Here is a 20437-nt window from a genome sequence, read left to right as displayed (position 1 = left end):
GTGGACCTGGAGGCTGTTCGGGGCGGCTCGGGGTCCGCTCTGGATAGCCGGAGGTGGCCGAGGAGGAGGCTAGCCCGGAGCCCGGCGGGCGGGAGGGGCGCTGGTGTGCGGCGCAGGGGGCGTGACAGGGCGTCCCGGGGACCCCGGTAACGGCACCTCCTCCAAAGCCCGGCCCGGCCCAGATCCCGCGCGAGCCCGGCTCGCGTCCGCGCGTCCCTGCGTGCAGTCCGGTTTGCTTGCGCGCCCGGGAGGCGGCGGAGGGCAGCGGCGGCGGCCGGGGGCCTGCAGCTCGGAGAGCAGTCCCTGGCCGGCCAGGCTCGGGAGTGAGGATGCAGGCTCCGCGCTGGAGAGCCGGAGAGGGCGGCCCAGGTCAGGTTCCGGAGGGGCGGGCGGGCCAGGGCGGGCGCGGGGAGGTCGTTAGCCCGCCTCCGGGAGGACGTCTGGGAGAGCCTCGGGGTCTGGTGAGCGGCCTGCACCGGGGTGAGCGCCGGAGGCTTACAGCTCGGGTTCTCGGTGGCCTCTTTCAAAGTCAGCTCCCAAACTGGGAGAGATCAGGACCGCATTAGGAGCTAGCTGTTGAAGCGACCAGCCTTGGGCAAAGCAGATAACTTCTGGGCCGTTAGACACCTGGTTTAGTTCTGCCTTTTTGATCTTTGTCTGGCAGGGTTATTTTTGATTCCTCTTAGCCGATTGGTCAAGACTAGAAGTGACACCGTGAGGTTCTTGCAGAAAGCTGAGGTTTAGGAAAACATCAACTCCTTCAAGTGAAAGCTTTAACAGTTTTGAAAAAAAATGTATTATTTTTTGGGGTGTGTGACTATCTGGGCCTCCTTCATGGCCAAAGAAACCATCATTCTTTCTTGTTTCTATCACCTGTCACAGAATAAATGGTTTTGTGCAGAACTCATCTTCTCGATGCTAGAGAAGGGTTCTTGTGCCCTCGAGATGGATTTTCTTTTCCTCCCCTGTCTTAAGGCACAGTTCAGGAAAGCCTTGTTTCCACGATTCCCCCAAAGATATGCTGGTCTTCCCTCCGTTCCCTGCTCTTAACGCTACGTAGCCCGAGGTTGCTCATTCATTTTAGACTTCCTGTCCAGGTAAGCCACTTACCGCTTTAGTTTCTTTATTCCACCTCCAAAGTGACCTGACAAACTTTTTTTTAGTTAACCGAGTGACGGTCAGGAGGCAGTGCAGGTTTTTTTCAGTTGACCTGTCTCTTCCCAGGGGTCGTGTGCACCACTTTGAGAAGTTCGTTCTCCTTCTTTGAATCCTGCCCCAAACCTCAGTGGTTGGCATGTTAAGCCAATGGCGTCTAGTAGAGAGGATACAAAGGGTCTGGTACGTTTGAAGTACAAGCATCGTGGTGTTAAGGGAGGACCTGGTTGGAGACCTCATGGAATAGTCATTCAGGTGGGGGGCCTCCAGGAAAGATTTGATTGGCTGTGAAGTATGAGGAGAATGAGTTGTCAGATCCATCTCTTCAGTCTTTAAGATGTGCAAACAGGGAAAATACACTCCTGTGGCCTGGGAGGTCCAAATCAGGGTGTGAACGTTCTCCAGGGTATCGGAGCCGCTCGCAGAGCACTTGCGTTGCTTACCTTTACCTTCTCAGCCCTGCAACTGTGGTGGCCTGGTCTCCTTCTCTGTTTATTTCTTTCTTAAGCTTCATTTTTTGGAGGCAGAGACTGAAAACTGGTACCCGTCGTTGGATGAAGGGGGGGGGGGGGAAGATATCAGCTCAGCAGAACTTTTTACCAGAGCAGCTCAAAAATAGAATGAGCTACTATGTCACTTCTCCAGTCAGTGGAGGTGTGTGTTCCACAGAGAGGCTGCCACCTGCCAGCATTCAAAGATGGGTGTGGGGACTGGATGTCTACCCTAGAGGGTGGAGGAGATGGCCCTGGAGGGATGTTCCTTTCTTCTGTGCTTTGTAGTTCCTTCGGAAAGCTGTGGGTTACCTACAGATTGTTTTGCAGCTCTCTTCGAATCCAGGGTATCTTTTCCGTTTCCTCCAACCCCAGAAAAGGGGACCAAGCGCCACCCAGCACCCAGCCCACTAAGGCTCTCTCTCCTCTCTCCTGCTGCTGTTTCCTTCTCCACTAAACACTTTATTAAAGGAAATTCCTCATTCACGTTGGCAGTCCTGATTAGCCGTTGGTATACAGTGAGAGGCCGACCGGTGCTGAAGTGGGTCGAGTAGGCAGCCGGCAGATTTTTGTTTTGTTTTGCTTTGTCAGTGGAAGTTGAACTTCACCTTTCTTTGTTCAGAATGGAACACTGAGAAAGATGAGGAAAATTTCGAAAACCAAACCAAAACAAAGAGCCGCTGCCGATTAGACCTGGACCAACCTTTTACGGATGAGGAGTCAGCCCTACAGGGAGCTTGTGTGGCTTTCTCCCAGAGTGCAACTGGGCAGGGATGGGATCAGGGCTGAGAAGCCTGATAGGACTCCTGTGCTCCTTCCCGGATGCCTCTCATGGTCAGGATGGTGCTTACATTAGTTCTCACCGCCCCTGGGACCAATCACTTTTATTGCCTATCTATTTTGGGTCCCTGTCCTTGTGGTAATAAATCATTCTTTCGGAGAGCTCCGTATTTAACCTTGCAAGGCTGTGTGCATGGTGGGGGGGGGGGGCACTTACATAAATGCATTATTTTTAACCTGCCTGGCATGCTTTGGTTGGCGTTAAATGAATGTGTTGTGGAGAACAAAGGTTTGTGGTTCTTCTGAAGCCACCACGCTGGGTTTCTTTCTTACCAAGTCTTATTCTGGACGCCTCTCTGCTTTCCGAGGACAGGCCCGAGTGTGTCACCTGGTGAGGGAGCAGCATGCATGCTTTCTATGCGCTGATCCCATGGTTTTCGTATGGAGTGAAGGCTTTTCTTCACATTTTAAATTCTCTTAGTACCAATTAAGTGGTGGGCTCCATCCAGCCTTGTGCCCTGAAGCTTGGAAGCTGTGGTCATTCAAGCACTGACTAGTGATTGTGGTCTGAAGTAGGTCCCTGGTGCCCTCAGTGTTTTGAAAAGGAAGGCATGGGGGGGTGTTATGGGCTAGTTAGTGTGTGTTGGTTGTTCCCTTTAGGTGGCGTGGCTAGCTAAGGTGTTTCAGAAGAAAGTAAGGAATCTTAAATATATATATCTCAGGGCGCGAGAGCAGTAAAGTCGTCACTGACAGCAGGTTTCCATTGAGACACTGCAAACTCATTGAGGTGGGATATTATTCTGTTTTTTCTCTCCCCCATTTGCAATTTAACTGTCTAAGATTCAAGTGAAAATTTAGCTGACCCTCTTTTAACTCTTTGAACTCTTCACCAAGATTTTTTTTTTTCAATGAAGTCAGTGGTGCTGTTTAAAGTAGAAGTTGTACTAACTGAGATCTTTTAAGGTGTGGTGGACACAGTACAGTAAAGGTAGCTTTAGTGAGACCTTTAAAATGTTATGATGGACTTGGATAATGGAAAGCAAGAGGTGATGTTGGAAGTTATTGACTTAAATAGACCGTAGCTGATACTTATTTTGTTTACTTATTTTATCCCTGCACTGAAGAGAATAAAAATTTAATCTCCTATTCTTGGCAGAATTCCAAAGGAAAGTCAAATTCTTAATCAATAGCCACACTTACCTAGAAAAATCACTTATGTTGATAGGAGCAGGCTGGGTTATACTATAAAAAGCAGTAACGGTGACCTTCCCATCCTTCATCAGTGGTACAGTGGCGTGGTCTGTGTTACCCTGAGCACATTATCTTGACAGGATGGCAGGTCCTGTGTGTACTGTGAAGAAGGAAAGCATTTGAGTAGCAGTCCCCCTGCAATTCCTGTGCAAGGTCTTTCCTGCTTGGATGTCCTTTCCCTCATTCCCGATTCTCTTGTCCTCTGGTGAGGTGACAGGTGACGAGCCATCTCCCTGGAGGACAGGTGTGCTTTGTATCAATCTTCACTTTATTTCATCAGTCGGGATGCAGATGGAGAAAAGTCACATGGTCTCCCCCCCCCCCCAGCCGTAGCAGAGGAATGACCATGAGGAGCTTTTCCCTGACCACTGCAGAGCTGGCTGCTTTACCGAATTTTGGCATATTTCCTGCCTCTGTCTCTGAATTGATAAAAAGCAGTCTAAGGCTGTGGGGGAAGGCCATACAGGCCTTGGTGTGTGGATGTCACCTCTGCTTTCTGTCCCTGTGTTTTCCTGATCCCCGGTGTTAGATTCTCCTTCCTTAAAGTAGCCTTGTCTTAGGCAACACTCCACCAAATCCCTTCTTTACTTCAGCTCCCTGCCACCCTAAAGAAACCATTATCTCCAATAGGCTGTCCCAAGGTTGTGATGTTATTAGGGCTCATGCGCAAACCCTCCTGTTTATCGGAAATTGCCCTGTTAACATTTATGGTTAGTTTGTGAATGTTTAGTTTGAATTCTTAGTCAATAGTAGAAACATCAAATTCCCTTCAGAATTGCGTTTTAACTTTAATTTACCTCTTCTAATTCCCTATCCATGTTAGGAAGCCCCTTAAGCTCCAAATAAGGAGCTGCTTGCTTTCTTGGGAAAGTTTATATGCCTGTTACAGGTTAAGGAGCTGGTGAGAGATGTTCACTTGAGGTGTAGTGAGTAGAGCTGCAGGAAGGGGGTGGCCTCTGGAATTGTCTGTCTCCTGAGACTTTGCCCCCTGTGGTGTTTAGTTTGATGGCCACATGTGCTGTGGAGGCCAAAGATCTTCTGTTGGTAAAATCACTTTTCCTTTAGCTTACTAGCCACATGTCTACGATTCTCCTGGGAGGGGACTGCAAGGTCACCTATAGACAAGTGTGATGTACTAAATATATCAACTAGTTGAGTTTTTTTTTTTTTTCTCAGAAGATAAAAGTTCCTTCCTGGGTTCCCATGAGAAGGATGGCTTGGGGAAGCCATCAGGTAAGATCTGCCACTTAAAGTACAATTCACTGGCACTGCAATGCTGACCACTCTGATTGCTGTTGCTCCGAGTTTTCCCGCCCTCGTGACTTTTGCTGCAACGCCTCGGTACTCCTGGCATTGAAGAGGCTTTCTAGGGATTTGGAGATGGACTGTTCCTATCTTCCTGTTTGTAGATCATCCTCTTTGCAGCGACCTGTCTCACATTCTGATGAGGAGAAGGGAAACGTGGATGGTGGAAATCCACAGGTTTTTTTAAGCAAACTGGAGCTCTTGGTGATTCTGGATACAGAATTATATGGTCATTGTTCATGAAGAGAGGGAACCCCAGATGAGATTGTGTGTGTATGTGTGTGTGTGTGTGTGTGTGTGTGTGTGTGTGTGTGTATGAGAGAGACAGACAGAGAAAGTGACCACCAAACATACGTATTATTCACACAAGAGCCATTGTCACCAGCCTTGCCCTCCAGGAAAAGCTGGTCTGTGTTGCCGTTCACTGGCTACTTGCTGCTGTGACTTGCCAGGTCCTGTGTAGGATGTCTCATATACTTTTTCTTTTTTAAACTCAGATGCCCTCTTCCGCCTGTGGTGTGCTTCTGGGATACAGATGACTCTGTCAGCTTCTGCCCCAGTTCTCTCCTATAAAAACACCTGTTCCCTTTATCTTTTCAGCCTCTGCAGGGAGAGTGAAGGGGCCTCACTCTATACAGCTTCCTGCAAAATCTGGATTGTCATTTAAAATGTAATACATAGATTCTTGGGTATTGATGCTCAAAGCTATAATTCAACAGTGTATTACCAAATAAGAGTTCAGTGAAGGGTTCTAGAATACAGTAAGCGTTTCCCCCGTGCTGGTTTGGGCTCTGTAATTTAGTTCCTGTGTCTCTTTCTTACCTAATTATGCCACATGCGATTTTTACACAAATAACACAAGTAGCCCCACATTTCCATCTTCTCTTACTTGACTCACATCTGTTACAGACTATGGGAAGTCTTGGGTGAAGTCTTGCTTCCATGTCTTTGGCTGTCTGGACTGGGTGTAAGTGCTGGAAAATGTCTGTGGCTGTAAATGCAATGTTGGCAGGATGGGCCGGGCAGGGCGAGGCAGCCAGAGAGGGGATTCCTTATGGCATCACCATGTACCGAGTCCTAGGGCTTCCTTCCTAACTTAGGGAAAGAACCAGTGGGGCTCGGGAGGGCAGAGGGCTGGGGAGCGTCTTTTGAAGTGGTGGTTTTCTGAAGTGGCCTGACTTGTCTGTGTTTCTGTTTTTTTCTCTCTGCTCCTTCCTTTGCTGTTTTTCATGCTGTGTACAAGTAGCCTATATTGAGAGATAGCTGTCGGGGGAAGGTCATTTGTTCCTTCTGTTTACTAAGACGAGTCTTCCGTGTGGAATGAGGGTTCACCAGCCTCACTTCATCTGGTCTCCTCGTAGTTGATAGACGGTATAATCACAATTTTGACATTTAAAAACATAGTTGGGTGGGTGTTTAGTCTGAAATTGGGGGTTACTTTTGAACCATTTACTACATTAAGAGTAACCAAGATAATAGAAAGGGCAGGTCCGCATCAGCTTTTTTTGTAGCTTCACTGTTATTTTGCCTCTTCAGGGTATTTAGTTGTCTGAGCCTTCATTGTTAAATACATATGAAGTTAAATTCACTTGGAGGGGGAAGAAACCCAGTGGAGAAGTCAGAAGTCATACTCTGCGGAGAAGGAGTTCTTTGCTAGTATGTTACCATTTCACTGTTCCTTTTTTCTGTTTCTGTGGATTTGGACACATTGTTTCCCTTTTGAGTCTGAACCATTCTAGAGTAAATGGTAGATGTGATGCTGCCCGTTGTCTGTAAATCAGCAGTTTTCAACCTGTGAGCCATGACCCCCCCTTTTTGGGGGGTTGTGTATCAGATATCCTGCATAACAGATTTTGATATTATGATCCATAACAGTGGCAAAACTATAGTTACGAAGTAACAACATAATTTTATGAACTGTATTAAAGGGTCGAAAGCATTAGGAAGTTTGAGAACCACCACTCTAAATGCTTCCGGGTGTGTTTCTAAGAGTAAGAAAATGTCCTGACAGAATGATGACTATCAGGAAATTATTGATAATGTTTCTTGGACACAGGATCTCACTAAGTAACCTGGGTAGGCCCTGACTTTGTGATCTTGCTTTGGCCAGTAGGTTTGTAGCACCATCCTTTGTGAGTACAATACCATCATACAACTCTCCCAATTTAATGCAATTTAATCTGTTGCCAAAAAAATGCTTTCAATAAGTAAGAAGAAAGCGATAGCCCATGATCATTTTAGGATCACATATTGCATTTAATTTTTATAACTGTTTGGATGCTTTTAATAAGAACATCTCCTTAGTTTGTCTTCTCTGTTACCTCGCTGTTACTGAATGTTTGTATTGATGACCATCTGCCAGTTTGAGATGTATGATTCCTCATTAGATTCAGGCTATGGAGTTTTTGTTAGGATCGCTTCCTGTTACAACACTTCCAGGAGCAATCCCACTGCATCCTGCTTCCCCACTGCATCCTGCTTCCCCACTGCATCCTGCTTCCCCACTGCATCCTGCTTCCCCACTGCATCCAGCTTCCCCACTGCATCCAGCTTCCCCACTGCATCCAGCTTCCCCACTGCATCCTGCTTCCCCACTGCATCCTGCTTCCCCACTGCATCCTGTTTCCCCACTGCATCCTGCTTCCCCACTGCATCCTGCTTCCCCACTGCATCCTGCTTCCCCACTGCATCCTGCTTCCCTACTACATCTAGCTTCTCCACTATACCCAGCTGCCCACTGCATCCAGCTGCTTCACTGCATCCAGCTGCTCCACTGCCATCTGGCTGTTCCACTGTCATCTGGCTGCCCACTGCATCCAGCTGCTTCACTGCATTCAGCTGCCCACTGCCATCTGGCTACCCCACTGTCATCTAGCTGCCCACTGCATCCAGCTGCTCCACTATCATCCAGCTGCTCCACTGCATCCAGCTGCTCCACTGCCATCTGGCTGTTCCACTGTCATCTAGCTGCCCACTGCATCCAGCTGCTCCACTATCATCCAGTTGCTCCACTGCCATCTGGCTGCCCCACTGCCATCCGGCTGCTCCACTGCCATCTGACTGCCCCACTGTCACCTAGCTGCCCACTGCATCCAGCTTCTCCACTGCCATCCAGCTGCCCCAGTGTGGTAGTGTCACTTTTATTATGTAGTTCAGGTGGTGACTCCAGGTCTCTTTGCCCTTGTAATTACTTAGCATTTCCTGGGGAAATAATGTGAAGCTGTGCCAAACTCTCTCCTTCCCTTTTTCTATAGTTTAGTTGTGGCGTCTCTTGTAGATCATTGTATGAATTACTTATTACTTGATGCTTTGCCAAATAGTGATTTTTTTCTAACAGCATCTTCTTCTGTTGTTTTTTTCCACCACAGGAAGGCATTTTCCGTCTGCACACCTTACATGTGATGAGCCTTTCTGTGCGCTCTGTTAGTTACAGCCTTGCTGCCATTACCTCGATATTCAAATTGTCTGCAATTTGAGTAGCAGCTTCAGGCTGGTTCCTTTATCTTTTGTGACCCATCTCCATCATTTTATTTTATTTTCAGCACTTGCTCACTTTGTGGCACAATAAATAGTCCAAGGATCATCTTACTTTTTCCTTGCCCCAGCCCAGTGATCAGCCATTACGGATTCATTTTAGCAGAATGGGCGCTAAGTGTGCTCACAGCGCTCAGAACCTCTCCGTGGACTGAGCTTGTGATTGTGTGTGTGTAAATACTGCATAACCAACACACACTTAACGTAATTGCACAGTTGCATTCATCCTCCGCTCTCTCTCCATCTAACTGAAAGAAAAACCACGTGTGGTACTTGGCGCCTCCAGCTCACAGTGCGCTTCCGGTCCCTTCCATGTTTGTGACTCTTGGATGGTGAAGTCTGGCTTCCCATACCTCACACACAGGAAGCAATATCAGAACGCTTGCCTCTACCGACGTGAAGTGAGAGGCAGATGTCCGTCTTAATGGTGAGAGTGTCGGCCCCAGTTCTGGTCAGTTTTTGTTCCACACAGAGAGAGTCTGGTTGGGTAGTCATCCACACAGATAAGCCGCGCCATTGAGCCCCAGAGGCTGTCAGACTGAACACGCAGCTTGCTTTCCCATGCTGCTGCAGCACAAAGTTCGAAATCAGAAGTCTCCAAGAGGGGACGAGATCAGTTTCCAATAGATGTGGTTTATTAACATGACGAAAGTTTATCATCTTCATCTCATTGTATGCTAGTTGCCAGAGAGAAGCACTAAGAAGGAAGCTCAGAACACCTGATGGGATGTCCGTCAGTCAGGATACCTGACAGGATGTCTGTCAGTGAGGATACCTGATGGGGTGTCTGTCAGTGAGGATACTGACGGGGTGTCTGTCAGTCAGGATACCTGACAGGATGTCTGTCAGTCAGGATACCTGATGGGGTGTCTGTCAGTGAGGATACTGACGGGGTGTCTGTCAGTGAGGATACTGACGGGGTGTCTGTCAGTGAGGATACTGACGGGGTGTCTGTCAGTGAGGATACAGACGGGGTGTCTGTCTGTCAGTCAGGATACAGACGGGGTGTCTGTCAGTCAGGATACCTGACAGGATGTCTGTCAGTCAGGATACCTGATGAGGTGTCTGTCAGTGAGGATACATGAAGGGGTGTCTGTCAGTGAGGATACATGAAGGGGTGTCTGTCAGTCAGGATACCTGACAGGATGTCTGTCAGTCAGGATACAGACGGGGTGTCTGTCAGTCAGGATACAGACGGGGTGTCTGTCAGTGAGGATACAGACGGGGTGTCTGTCAGTCAGTCAGGATACAGACTGGGTGTCTGTCAGTCAGGATACATGACAGGATGTCTGTCAGTCAGGATACATGACGGGATGTCTGTCACGATTGAGAGCTCGAGTGGATTGGCTGTGAGCTAGCTGAGGCTGGATTGGGACCATCTGGTCTCAGGAGTCCAGTACACTCTGACAGTTGTCTGACACTTGAAGTAAGGAGCCATGGCTTGAAGGTGTTGCTTGCTGCTTTCCCTTGACTGTCCCCAGAGGATGCAGTGGTCCTGCTGGTTCAGTGTGGGGCTTCTGGGAAAGTGGTGAGTGTGTGTGCATGCCTGTGTTCTAGAAATCACCAAACAGTGGGTGAGATGTTTGTGTTACTGGCAGAGTATTTGCTCTTCTGGTCTTGCCTAATTATTTGTTTGAGCATTCAATCATAACGTGGAATTTTGGTTCCTGATTTGGGAAGATAACGCTTGATTTTATATATCATGTTCCGCACTTTCTACAGACATTCTCATTGTCGTTAAATTGTATTCTGGGGATTTTTACTGCTGTACCTGCTGAAGTCCTTCATGTGGCTAAAACACTTTGTCACAAGAGGGTGGTGGTTTCACTGTGAGAGAGATGTTCTGACAGTTAATAAGGTTGGAGAGGAGAAGGCCGTGACCATGGTAGGGATGGTTGCTAACAGGCCAGACACTGTGGGCAAAGTTCTTTGGCTGATGATGGCAATGCGTTGGAGTTTGAGACTGGTCATCATTTTACGGTAGTGTGAATACATGAAAACCACTAACTGAACTCTGTAAAACTCTGAATTTTATGATGCCTAAATTACAAACCAGTGAAAGAAAGGGGGTATTGATGGTAGACTCTCAGATGTCTTCAATTTGGGGATGTTTTCTGTGGTCCCCTTCAAGAAAGGCAGTGGGAATCTCGTTTGGCAGGAGGAACCTAGAGTTCAGAGGGGGTTCTTGTCACGGCCCTGGGACAGACCCAAGGTTACTGAGTGAAGAGAGGCTTCTTAGGGAAGATGGGCCAGAGTCCCAGGAAAGCAACAGTTTTTTGTGATTGTGTCCAGGAATTGGGGGGGGGGTCACTATTTAATGGGAAACTACGGGGCTGATGTGATCTTTGGTTGCAGAATGGTAGCATATTTAGAATTTTTTTTTTTTGAGACAGGGTTTCTCTGTAACCTGGCTGTCCTGGAACTCACTCTGTAGACCAGGTTGGCCTCCAACTCAGAGAGCCACCTGCCTCTGCCTCTCGAGAGCTGGGATCAAAGGTGTACGGTGCATAGATACTGCCTGGCTCCCATTTAGATTTTTGTTGGCCATCTTGGATTAACTTTTAAACAAGTTTCAAATGAAATGAATTGAATTTCTTTCCTACTGATGGTCTCAGACCTGGCGAGTTGGGTTTTGGGTAGGGAAGGGCATGGCTAATTATACTGAGACTTGCTGTTGTGTTCCTTCCTGCATGAACTATCACAGCCGGCGCTTTCCCCTGGTGTGGCTTGTGGATTGCACAGTGGCGACCCCTTTGTTCACTAGGGAGGACCAAAATATGGAATATTTGGTTACATTCCAAAACAGAAACAATTTGTAGAATGGCACACACACACACACACACACACACACACACACACGAACACATATGAACACATACACATGCACACACGCACTTAGTGGTGAGACTTTTCCTTGTACTTGCTGTAGAGTTCAGTGGATACTCCTGTGCAGTGTTTTCTGACATCTCTTGAAAGCACACATCTCAGAAGGAAGACAGGGTTTTGTGAGGCTTTGACACTGCCTTTGGGCATACTTCCTGAGAGACATGAACCTTCGAGACTTTGCAGCGCTCTGAAATTCTCTGCTTTGGTGTACACATCGGACACACGGAAAGCAGGTTGGAGGGCATCACCTGGGCGGAGCCTCTTAGCACAGCGCCTCCTGTTGGGCGGTGACCTTCTTGGGACGTGCACTCTGTCATCGTAGTGTCTTAGCTCCAAATGCCTAGTTTAGTACTTGAAGTGATTCTCATCTTCAAAGGACTTTTGGGCATTGTTTAATATACACGAACAAGCTGTTTATCCCCTGAGTAGCGTCAGCATTCCGGGTGCCTTATAGCTGGAGAAAACAAAAACAGTGTCTGTCCAGCGGGAGTTTATAGTCCAGAGAGACGAGATGATTAGGCAGGTTCTCTTTTGGCCTCCTTTTCAAGTATTGCTGGGGAATAATGTAAAAGTTAAAATTAAAGAGGTGATCGGCAAGCACAGCTATGTAATTGAAATTGCCCTCAAGGTGAAAATGCTCTTAAAAAGACATAGCGCGTTAGGTCTCATTTCTCATGCACCCGTTGGTAGACGTGGCGTCTTCCTCAGCTTTAGGTGAGGGGCAGGTACTGTCCCAGGAAGAACTGGTCTCCGCATTTGCTCTGTTCACCCCAAATGCCTGCCTCGAAATGCCGCTTCATGGCGGGGATCACAACTGAGGGGCTGGTGGGTTTCTGAGCGGCAGACCGGATCAGGAAGCTTGAATTAGCTGCGCTGTCAGCACATCCTGCTCTGTGTCCAATACCTCTCCCCCGTGTTTGCTGGTTCTCCTCTGTGGTTCGCTGGGAAGCTGCGCTTGTCCTTCCTGCGTTTGCTTTCTGTGGCCCGCTGGTCTCTCCCCTCTGTGTACAGCCAACTTTCCTCTGGCTCCTCTGGGTTGTGCTTACTCCTTCCCTTGTGAGTTGTGAGCTGCTGAGACTCGGTTCTCACTGTAGCTCCCAGGAGAAGCACGGTGAGCAGTTGCTGACTTGTGCCCACATTTCCTTAACCCAGACCAGCACAGTCACCTGGACTTTATTTTTAAGACAAGGATATCATCACCTGATCCAGAGTTCTAAGATGACGCCCTGGAATCCATATTTTGAAAAAGCCTCAAGGTCATCCAGATGCACATGTAGACCGGTCCTCCAAGGCGTAGCTTAGACAAGTTGTGGGTTCTAGCTATGCTAAAGAAACATCTGAGGCCAATGCTGGAAAGTGTGTCTATTTACCTCACAGTCTCAGAGGGCAAGTTGAGGCTCTGGAGAGGGCCCCTGGCTCCCCACATCTCGGTGGGTACATGATGATGAGAATACCTGCGGGCAGTGGAAACCTCACCGCAAGACAGGAAGACAGAGTGAGTCACAGTTCTGGATCATTCTGGACCACTACTTCTTCGGCAGAAACTAACTCGGGGTCTCAGGAGAACTACCCGAATCCTTTCAGAGGGCAGAACCTCTAGTGAACTGGTGACTTCTCACTGGGCCCCACCTCTTAAGCATCTGTCACCTCCCAGTGTGACCCCACCGAGGACCAAGGTAGTAGCTGGTGTACATCTATTAGAGACAACACGTGTCATACTGGGACCACAGCCAGTGTTGAATAAGGTGCGCTGAGTGCAGTTTGTGGAGTCCTCCCGTTAGCGTACCTGGAGCCAGTGAAGGGCATGAGCTCAGCCATCAATGAGGTACACATGCCTCGTGAAGGAGACACAGCTGGGCCCCCAGCTGAGGAAGTGAGTGTCTCCATAGAGATGCTGCACAGCGCTGAAGGAGATTGGAGCGACCAGGTCGCCGGTGATCAGAACAACAGATGGCTTGTCATCTACAGTCTCCCAGCCCGTATTCTTTACACTGATCCTGAAGAGTTCTGTAAACGCCAGCTCTTTGTTCTTTTACTGTAGAGCTGACGGAGTTCATACTAAGATCAGGAATGGGCGGGATCTGCCGCAGACTCACAAGTGGTGGCGCTGCAGGGTGGGGGAGGAGGCTTCTTTAACTGTGCCCTTAGGACACGTATGTAATTTGTATTTTTTTTTCACTTCCCACTTTGTATGTTCTACCTCGTCTCTTCGTATTATTTTTGTGATGCTGAAGAATTAAACCCAGGATCTAGAGAAAGCATCCCACCACCGGCTACATCTCCGATCCCTCACTTGCTATTTTGAGAGCATCAGTCAGGAACGGAGGTGCACAGACACTATGTATATATACACATATGCAGAGCTGATACATGTGTATATGGATTTTGTCTTTAAGGTGGGGTCTCAGTGTGTAGCTTTAGTTACCTGCCTTGAAACCATCCTCCTGTCTCAGTCTCTCAAGCGCTGGGCCTTCCAGAACACCGTTGGCCTCTAGGACAACAGCTGGCTAGTAAGGGAGAATTTTATCTCCGGGTGTGACAGAAACGCAGATTTGGTGTATGAGGTTTGTTGGTAAAATAATACCCTAGGGTCGTTCTAGGTTGAGGCAGTGCATTTACTTCCATAATGTTTTTCATACATGTATGTCAGCTGAATAAAGGGTATTTTTTTGGTGAGGCGGTCTCTGAGGTTTTTACCTTTTCTGTTCTGTCCTCGAGTGATACGCACCTCTAGAAGATGGTACCTCTCCTTAAGGTCTCTCTGAGGGAGCCTTACTGAGAGCTGGCAGCCTGTAGCTTCTCTTCTTCACCATGACTACAGAGAGCATCCGGAGAGGTGCCGAAAACACTCCACATGAAGGAAATCGTAATGACATTAATGTCACTTAAGAAAGCATTGTGTTTGAAGCCCTGGTCATTGTCAGTACAGCTGTAGATTCTACGTGCTGGTCTTCGCAGGCTTCCCTCTGTTAATTCTCTTGAGTTTCACTCTGCGTCATACCAACAGTTCCCACAGTGGGAAAGGACAAGGACCTTTGCGGTCTCCAGCCTTCCTGCACTGCCTGTGTGTGCCTGTGGCAGCTGGGTGACTGCCCCTCTGTCCACAGAGGGGACTGTTGTCCATATGTACTGTTTCTCTGCTGCTGGCCTCCCATCTTCTCAGTAGAGACCCACAGGTCTTGCCTCTGTTGGGTAGAGTAATTCTCTACAGTGACTCATTCAAGTGACATGTCTTTTGACACTTTTGTGTCAGCGATAGAAAGTTTTAAAGCATCATCCCTCTGTGTGGCTGAATGTGTAGTTCAGTCCTGAACTAGCTATCATGTAGGAAGCTCTAGGTTGGAAACCTAGCACTACATAAAACCAGGGTTTGAGACTAGCCTGGGCTAGAGGAAACAACAGAAACCACCACACTGTAGTCACCACCACTACCTCCACCAACAAACTAATCTGGAAACCAGTCTTAACACCACCACTACCTCCACCAACAAACTAATCTGGAAACCAGTCTTAACAGATTGGCTCAGCCACTGGAGCGAGGGAAGTGTGGGAGCAAGCCACAGTTCCTTGGGGGAACCTGCCAGACCACGTGGCTCATCTGCCCGAGAGCTTTGCTGTTGCAGAAGGCTTTAGTGCCAGTTAGAATGAGGTAGAAGGAAGCTGTCCAGATGTTTAGGTGCCTGAGTCGACAGGCTGTTTGTTGTTGTAAAGTTTATGACTTTGTTATGTCTAGCTTTTTCTAAGAGTACTTAAGGAACCGTCAAACCAGCCTCCCCGGCAACATGGTTACAGTTCCCGTTGCTCATCCCCTGACTGGTGTTGGTAGGGCTCACCCTTCCCCCTCAGTCACTCCCCTTGGTTGTCAGCCACTCTACACGAGAAATCTCCACTAATGGGCTCCATATCCTGAAACAAAGGTGTCCATGTGCGTGTTGAGTGACTTAAAAAATTACCAGCAGCATGTAAGGATTGTAGACAGGCGCTCACAGCCGCAGGATGGATGGCCGTCCCACAGCATTCTGCATGCTGCAGGGGTGAGGACCCTTGGTGCCCAGAAAACAAAGGAGTGTCTGAAGAAAGGTGCGGTGAGTCAAAGTGCTGTCCCTCATGCTGCTGCTCTCTTTAGCTTGGCCTCCCGGCAGCCATGTTTTCATTTTATTTTTCCAGTTGTCATTCTTTCTCAGGCTCAGAGTTTCACCTACCTTTCAGAGAGATTTTTCCTTGTTCAGGAGAGTGAATTACCCTCACGTCTCTCTCCCTGTCTCAGCCCTTCCGAAACAGCCTCCTCTGCCCAGCAGTAACATTTTCCAAGAGGCCCAGGCCCTGTGACTAGTGGTCAGAAAACCCTCCTTGAGGTTGAGTTGACTCTTCCTCATGGGGACATTCTTAGGCCTGTGTCTGGGCTTTCTGCATCCAGAGGTGGCGGTGTGACCCAGAGTGGCCAGGGCCTGCTGGGGTCGCCCACTTGCTCTAGCTCGGTGAATGTTGCTCTTCCCAGGATGGACCCTTGTTTTTATTTTCCCACAGGGCTGCCTTTCTCCTGTGATTTCTTCTCTCTCTGACCCTATTAGGGCAACTGCTCCACTCATGGCTAGCTGTAGAACTTGAGGCAGAGCTAGGAGGGTTTTTCTAGGGCAGGGATTTAGGAGAAAGCCCTGTAGAGCAGTCATCTGTGGGTCACGACTCCCACAGGGATCACGTATCAGACATCCTGCATATTAGATGTTTATATTACAGTGCACAACAGTAGCAAGATTACAGTGTATGAAGTAGCAATGAAATGATTTTATGGTGGGGGTGACCACAGTAGGTGGGACTGTTTTAAGGATAGAAGTATTAGGAAGGCGAACCACAGCTGCAGAAAGTCAAACTCTGTTTCAGCCGCTAAGCTCAGTCATAAACTGGGGGAGAGGTGCCCCCTTTCTCCTCTACTGGGGTCTATTCCCTCCTCTGTCTCTTCTCTTGTGTCTCTTCCCTTGGCAGTCACCCGACTGATTCTGTTTGACTCTAACCTCTTTAAACCAGCTTTATATGGTTCAAAATTTGCATTTATGACAGTCCTGGTAAACTTGGCTTAGCAAATAAACCTGATGGTCATTATTGCTTTGGAGTAGTTTAGTCCCCTTTGTTGGGGACTATTCTTGAAAATAGTTTTGGCTCACCTCTGCTCTAGCACACATAAGCTCTTCCTGATATTTTATCTCCAAACCCTAATTGTCACTGAGCTCAAATCTCCTCCCATTTGTGCCCCTTGTGCTTGGGACACAGTTGGTGCTTGTCACGTGTGTTGAACGAATGAGCAAGGAATGCCATATCCCCAGTCTCGGGGTAGGGGGTGGGGAGAAGAGTTTCCTTCTTGTCTTAGGAGTCAGGTGTTCAGTGGTAACTATTGAGTCAACAGACTTGGGCAGAAGTCCCAGACATTTTATGGTATAATGTCCTCACTAATAAATTCTTTTTGTTTAGTGGGAGTGGGGAGAGAGAGAGAGAGAGAGAGCGCGTGTTCTGGCAGATGAGGGCTGCAGGGGGGAGGCTGCCGAGGTTGGTGAAGGAATGTCCCCTGCTTGATTGGCAGGTGCAGTGTGGACCCTGTTGGTCTGTATCAGTCACAGGAAGTTGAGTGTGAAGGAGCTTCCACATGCCAGGTTTCCTTTAAGACTTGAGGTCTTGTTCCCTGTGGACGTGTTTTCAGTGCCCACGTCTTAGTGGTAACATAGCAGACAGGTAACTTTGGGGTACGGTTGCACTGGGGAGTCTCCCTGGAGAATATTTGTATGGGAGTGTGTCCCATAAGTCAGCCGAGGGTGTCCCAGGCCCTGCTCTATCCTCCCTTTCTTTGCACTTCACTTGCATTTCTGGGACTTTGCCCCACTCCTCTTGTCTCCTTTGAGGCTTTATTCCTGTCAGCCCGAGAGCAGGCCACAGGGCTCTTTAAAGTGATGCATGCAGATATCAGGCCAACCCAGATTTTCTTTTAATATGTAGGTCATGTTGTTTCTACTAAGTAGGATTTTAAGAACTCCTTAAAGGAGAGGTATTTTAAGGAGGGGTGACAAGCATCTAGTTTCAGTCTTGTTTATGGAGCTTGCCGGGAGCACGGTGGTTTCTGGGAATGCCTCAGCGAGCGGGAACAGCCATGAGATTGCCAGGAGCTGAGTGGGGGAGGCTGTGGTGGGCCAGGAAAGATCCTTGGAAGCTGGTGACTTTGAACCTGTACTGCAAGGAAGGATCCTGTCAGCACTGTCTCTAAGGAGTGCGCCGTGGACTTCTTTCTCCCTCAACTATGAACGCTTGCTTTTCTTGGTGAATAGAGAACACCTTAAATCTTGCAAGTCTTCCTGGATAAGCCTTTTGGCTGTAATTTTAATCACACTATACTAGTGTATTCAAGCCCTTGAGGAATCAGAAAGGGAAGAAGTTACAGTAGGGCTTGTCACACAGTTCCTTAAAGACTGGGAGTAATGGCTGGGATAACCTTGGGAACGTTCTAGAATTCAATACAATAATAATTCGACACAACAAATAGTTGTAGAACTGCAAAGAAGCCCGCTAGCTGTGTAGACAATCCTGACCCACAGTGGCAAAACGCTTTATCTGACTCAAGGACTGGTCTGCAGATGTCCTGTCTGAATTTGATGTATGGTTTACAGAGCAGAATACAGGAAATACACTTTTAGGAAAGTTTATATAGTCACAGGTTCTCAACGTAGACCATCTTTTAATTTAATTAGTTAACTTATTATTATTATTATTTTTCTTGAGACATGGTCACACTATGTAGCCAATTCACTATGAAGTATAAGATGGTCTCCAACTCTCCACACTCTGCCTGCCTCTGCCTCCCCAAGGCTGGGAGTAAAGGTGTGCACTACCACACCCCACACAGTTTTTGAAAGTAGGGCATTCTTCAATAAATCTGAGCATCTTTTTAAAAAGTATCTTGTTTTTAATTGTGTGTGGGCTTGTGTGTGTGTGCAGAAGCCTGAAGAGTCCAGAAGAAGGCGTTGGGTCTCTAAAGTGGAGTCACTGGTGCTGTGAGTGGTCCAATGCCGGTGCTGTGGGAACTGGACTTGAGTCCTCTACAATAGTGTGCTCCCAGCTGTGTGCTCTGACCTGGTTCCGAGCATTTGTGACACGTTATTAATTATATGCATGGCATAAAACTATTCGTTTTTCCTTACTGTTGATTTCAGGAGTACTGTGTTTAATTTTCGTAGTGTAGCCAGCCAGTCGCCTTTGCATTTTTGTGGTATTACGGTGTTGTGGTGTTGTGTACGTGGGTGCATATACTCCTATTCCTCTCACCCTTTTTTCCCTGATGTTCACTTTGGTGGTGAGCAACACGGTTTTGCTGTGTTTGCTGTTTGAAACGCTAAATTCATGTCACCACTGTGAGTATTGATCTTTGCTCCAGGGAAAATGGACTGAAAGATAAACGTGTTGAAAATGTCATCAAGAAACACGAGTCTGTTTGGAAGACCTCTTAGGACATGCTTTGTCCATAGGTGGGGAAGAGCCGTTTTAGAGGGAACTGTTTACATCTTCCAGGTCTTGGAGAGATGGTCAGCCCTGAAGGCTGACCCGGCATGTGTGCTTGCAGCCTGTTTCCCCAAAGATCTCCTTGGAGTTTAAGTCACCCCTGCTGTATGAATCTTGCCTTTTAGTTATGTTATTTGAGATGAATGCATGGATTAACTTTGTTGGCCTTTGCTTTGTGCCTAATTGGAGAGAGCTTTAAGATACCACCGTGGCTTGCTTGTGTTCTTTTCCATGATAATCTTAGGGCACCGTGTCTGCCTTCTTTGTCTGTCTGTCTGTCTGTCTATCTGTCTGTCTGTCTCTCTCTCTCTCTTTTGTGAAAATTTTCCCATTTTTACTTTTATATTAGCTTGGTCTTCTGTTGCTATAATAAGACACCATGGACAAAGGCAGCCAGGGGAGGTTTCAGCTTTACCCCATCTTGACCACAGTCCATCACGAGAGGAAGTCAGGGCAGTAACTGGAAAGCATAAATCTAGAGGCAGGAGCTGATGCGGAGACTGTGGAGGCGTGCTGCATGTTACTTACTGGCTTGCTCTCCACGGCTTGCTCATCCTGCTTTCTTCAGCACCCAGGAGCACTTGCCCAGGAGTGGCACTGCCTACAGCCAGCACTCCCACATCTGTCATTAGTCAAGAAAATGCCTGCCTCAGGCTTGTGCACAGAGCAGCCTGGTGGGGGTCATCTTCTCAGCTGAGGTTTCCTCTTCCCCAATCACTTTAGCTCACATCAGGCCGACTTGTACATATCCTTTTTCCTGCTGATTTTTTTTAATAGCTCAAGAGTTGTATTTTTTTAAAGACCATTTTCCTTTTCACTGAGTGTATATGAGTCTCTTCCCTATGGGGTCCAGCTTTTGTTCACAGTGACTCAATGAATGAAGTGTTTGAAAAGTGGGAACCTTGAGTTGGTTTGTGACTTCGCTGCTGAGTCTCAGAGAAAAAGTTGCCTTGTTTTATAAATTCTTATACATTGGCTTCTCTTGTGGGCAATTATCAAGCCTTTGACTTTCTTTTTATTACTCGGGAGTGTTTGCCTTGGTCTCATAAAGCTTGTGGTGGAATGCAGTGTAACTGGTTTGCTGTAATTCCAAGCAGTAGTGGGTAAGGAAAATGTTTCTAAGTGTAATTGTAATTTCTTTTGTTGGTTTCTGTTGTTCTTACTTCTTCCCTCCCTCCCTCCCTCCCTCCCTTCCTTCCTTCCTTCCTCCCTCCTTCCCTCCCTCCCTCCCTCCCTTCCTTCCTTCCTTCCTTCCTTCCTTCATTCCTTCCTTTGGAAGAGGACTACCTACTAGTAGATTAAAGTCTACCTGTGGAAATTGGAAAGTCAAGGTATTTTAGAACTAACTTGAAAATACTGTAAGTTGGCAATATTTAGATAATGCTAAAATTAAGACTAGGTTTTGGTAATTAAAGCATTTAAGGAAGGGTTTATTATTCAAAGCTGAAGGTGGGCCATTTTCACAAGGCAGAAAGCTGCCCCTCCTTTTAAATGAA

At 47.6% G+C, this 20437-nt stretch overlaps 1 protein-coding gene across 2 annotated transcripts in view; it reads left to right on the top strand.

Annotated features, from left to right (window-relative positions):
• Window positions 1-252: 252 nt before the first annotated feature.
• Window positions 253-20437, top strand: part of TRIO (trio Rho guanine nucleotide exchange factor) — a 276470-nt gene continuing 256285 nt past the window's right edge. For both annotated transcript variants that reach the window (XM_080933897.1, XM_080933896.1), the window contains exon 1: window positions 253-369. In XM_080933897.1, coding sequence (XP_080790023.1) covers window positions 330-369 — 40 coding nt within the window. In that variant the 5' untranslated portion in view covers window positions 253-329. The remainder of the gene's footprint in view (window positions 370-20437) is intronic.

The sequence above is a fragment of the Micromys minutus genome (genome assembly GCF_963924665.1).
Source record: "Micromys minutus genome assembly, chromosome: 20".
In the NCBI taxonomy this organism is placed as follows: Eukaryota; Metazoa; Chordata; class Mammalia; order Rodentia; family Muridae; genus Micromys; species Micromys minutus.
This window is presented reverse-complemented; position numbering and strand designations above follow the sequence as displayed.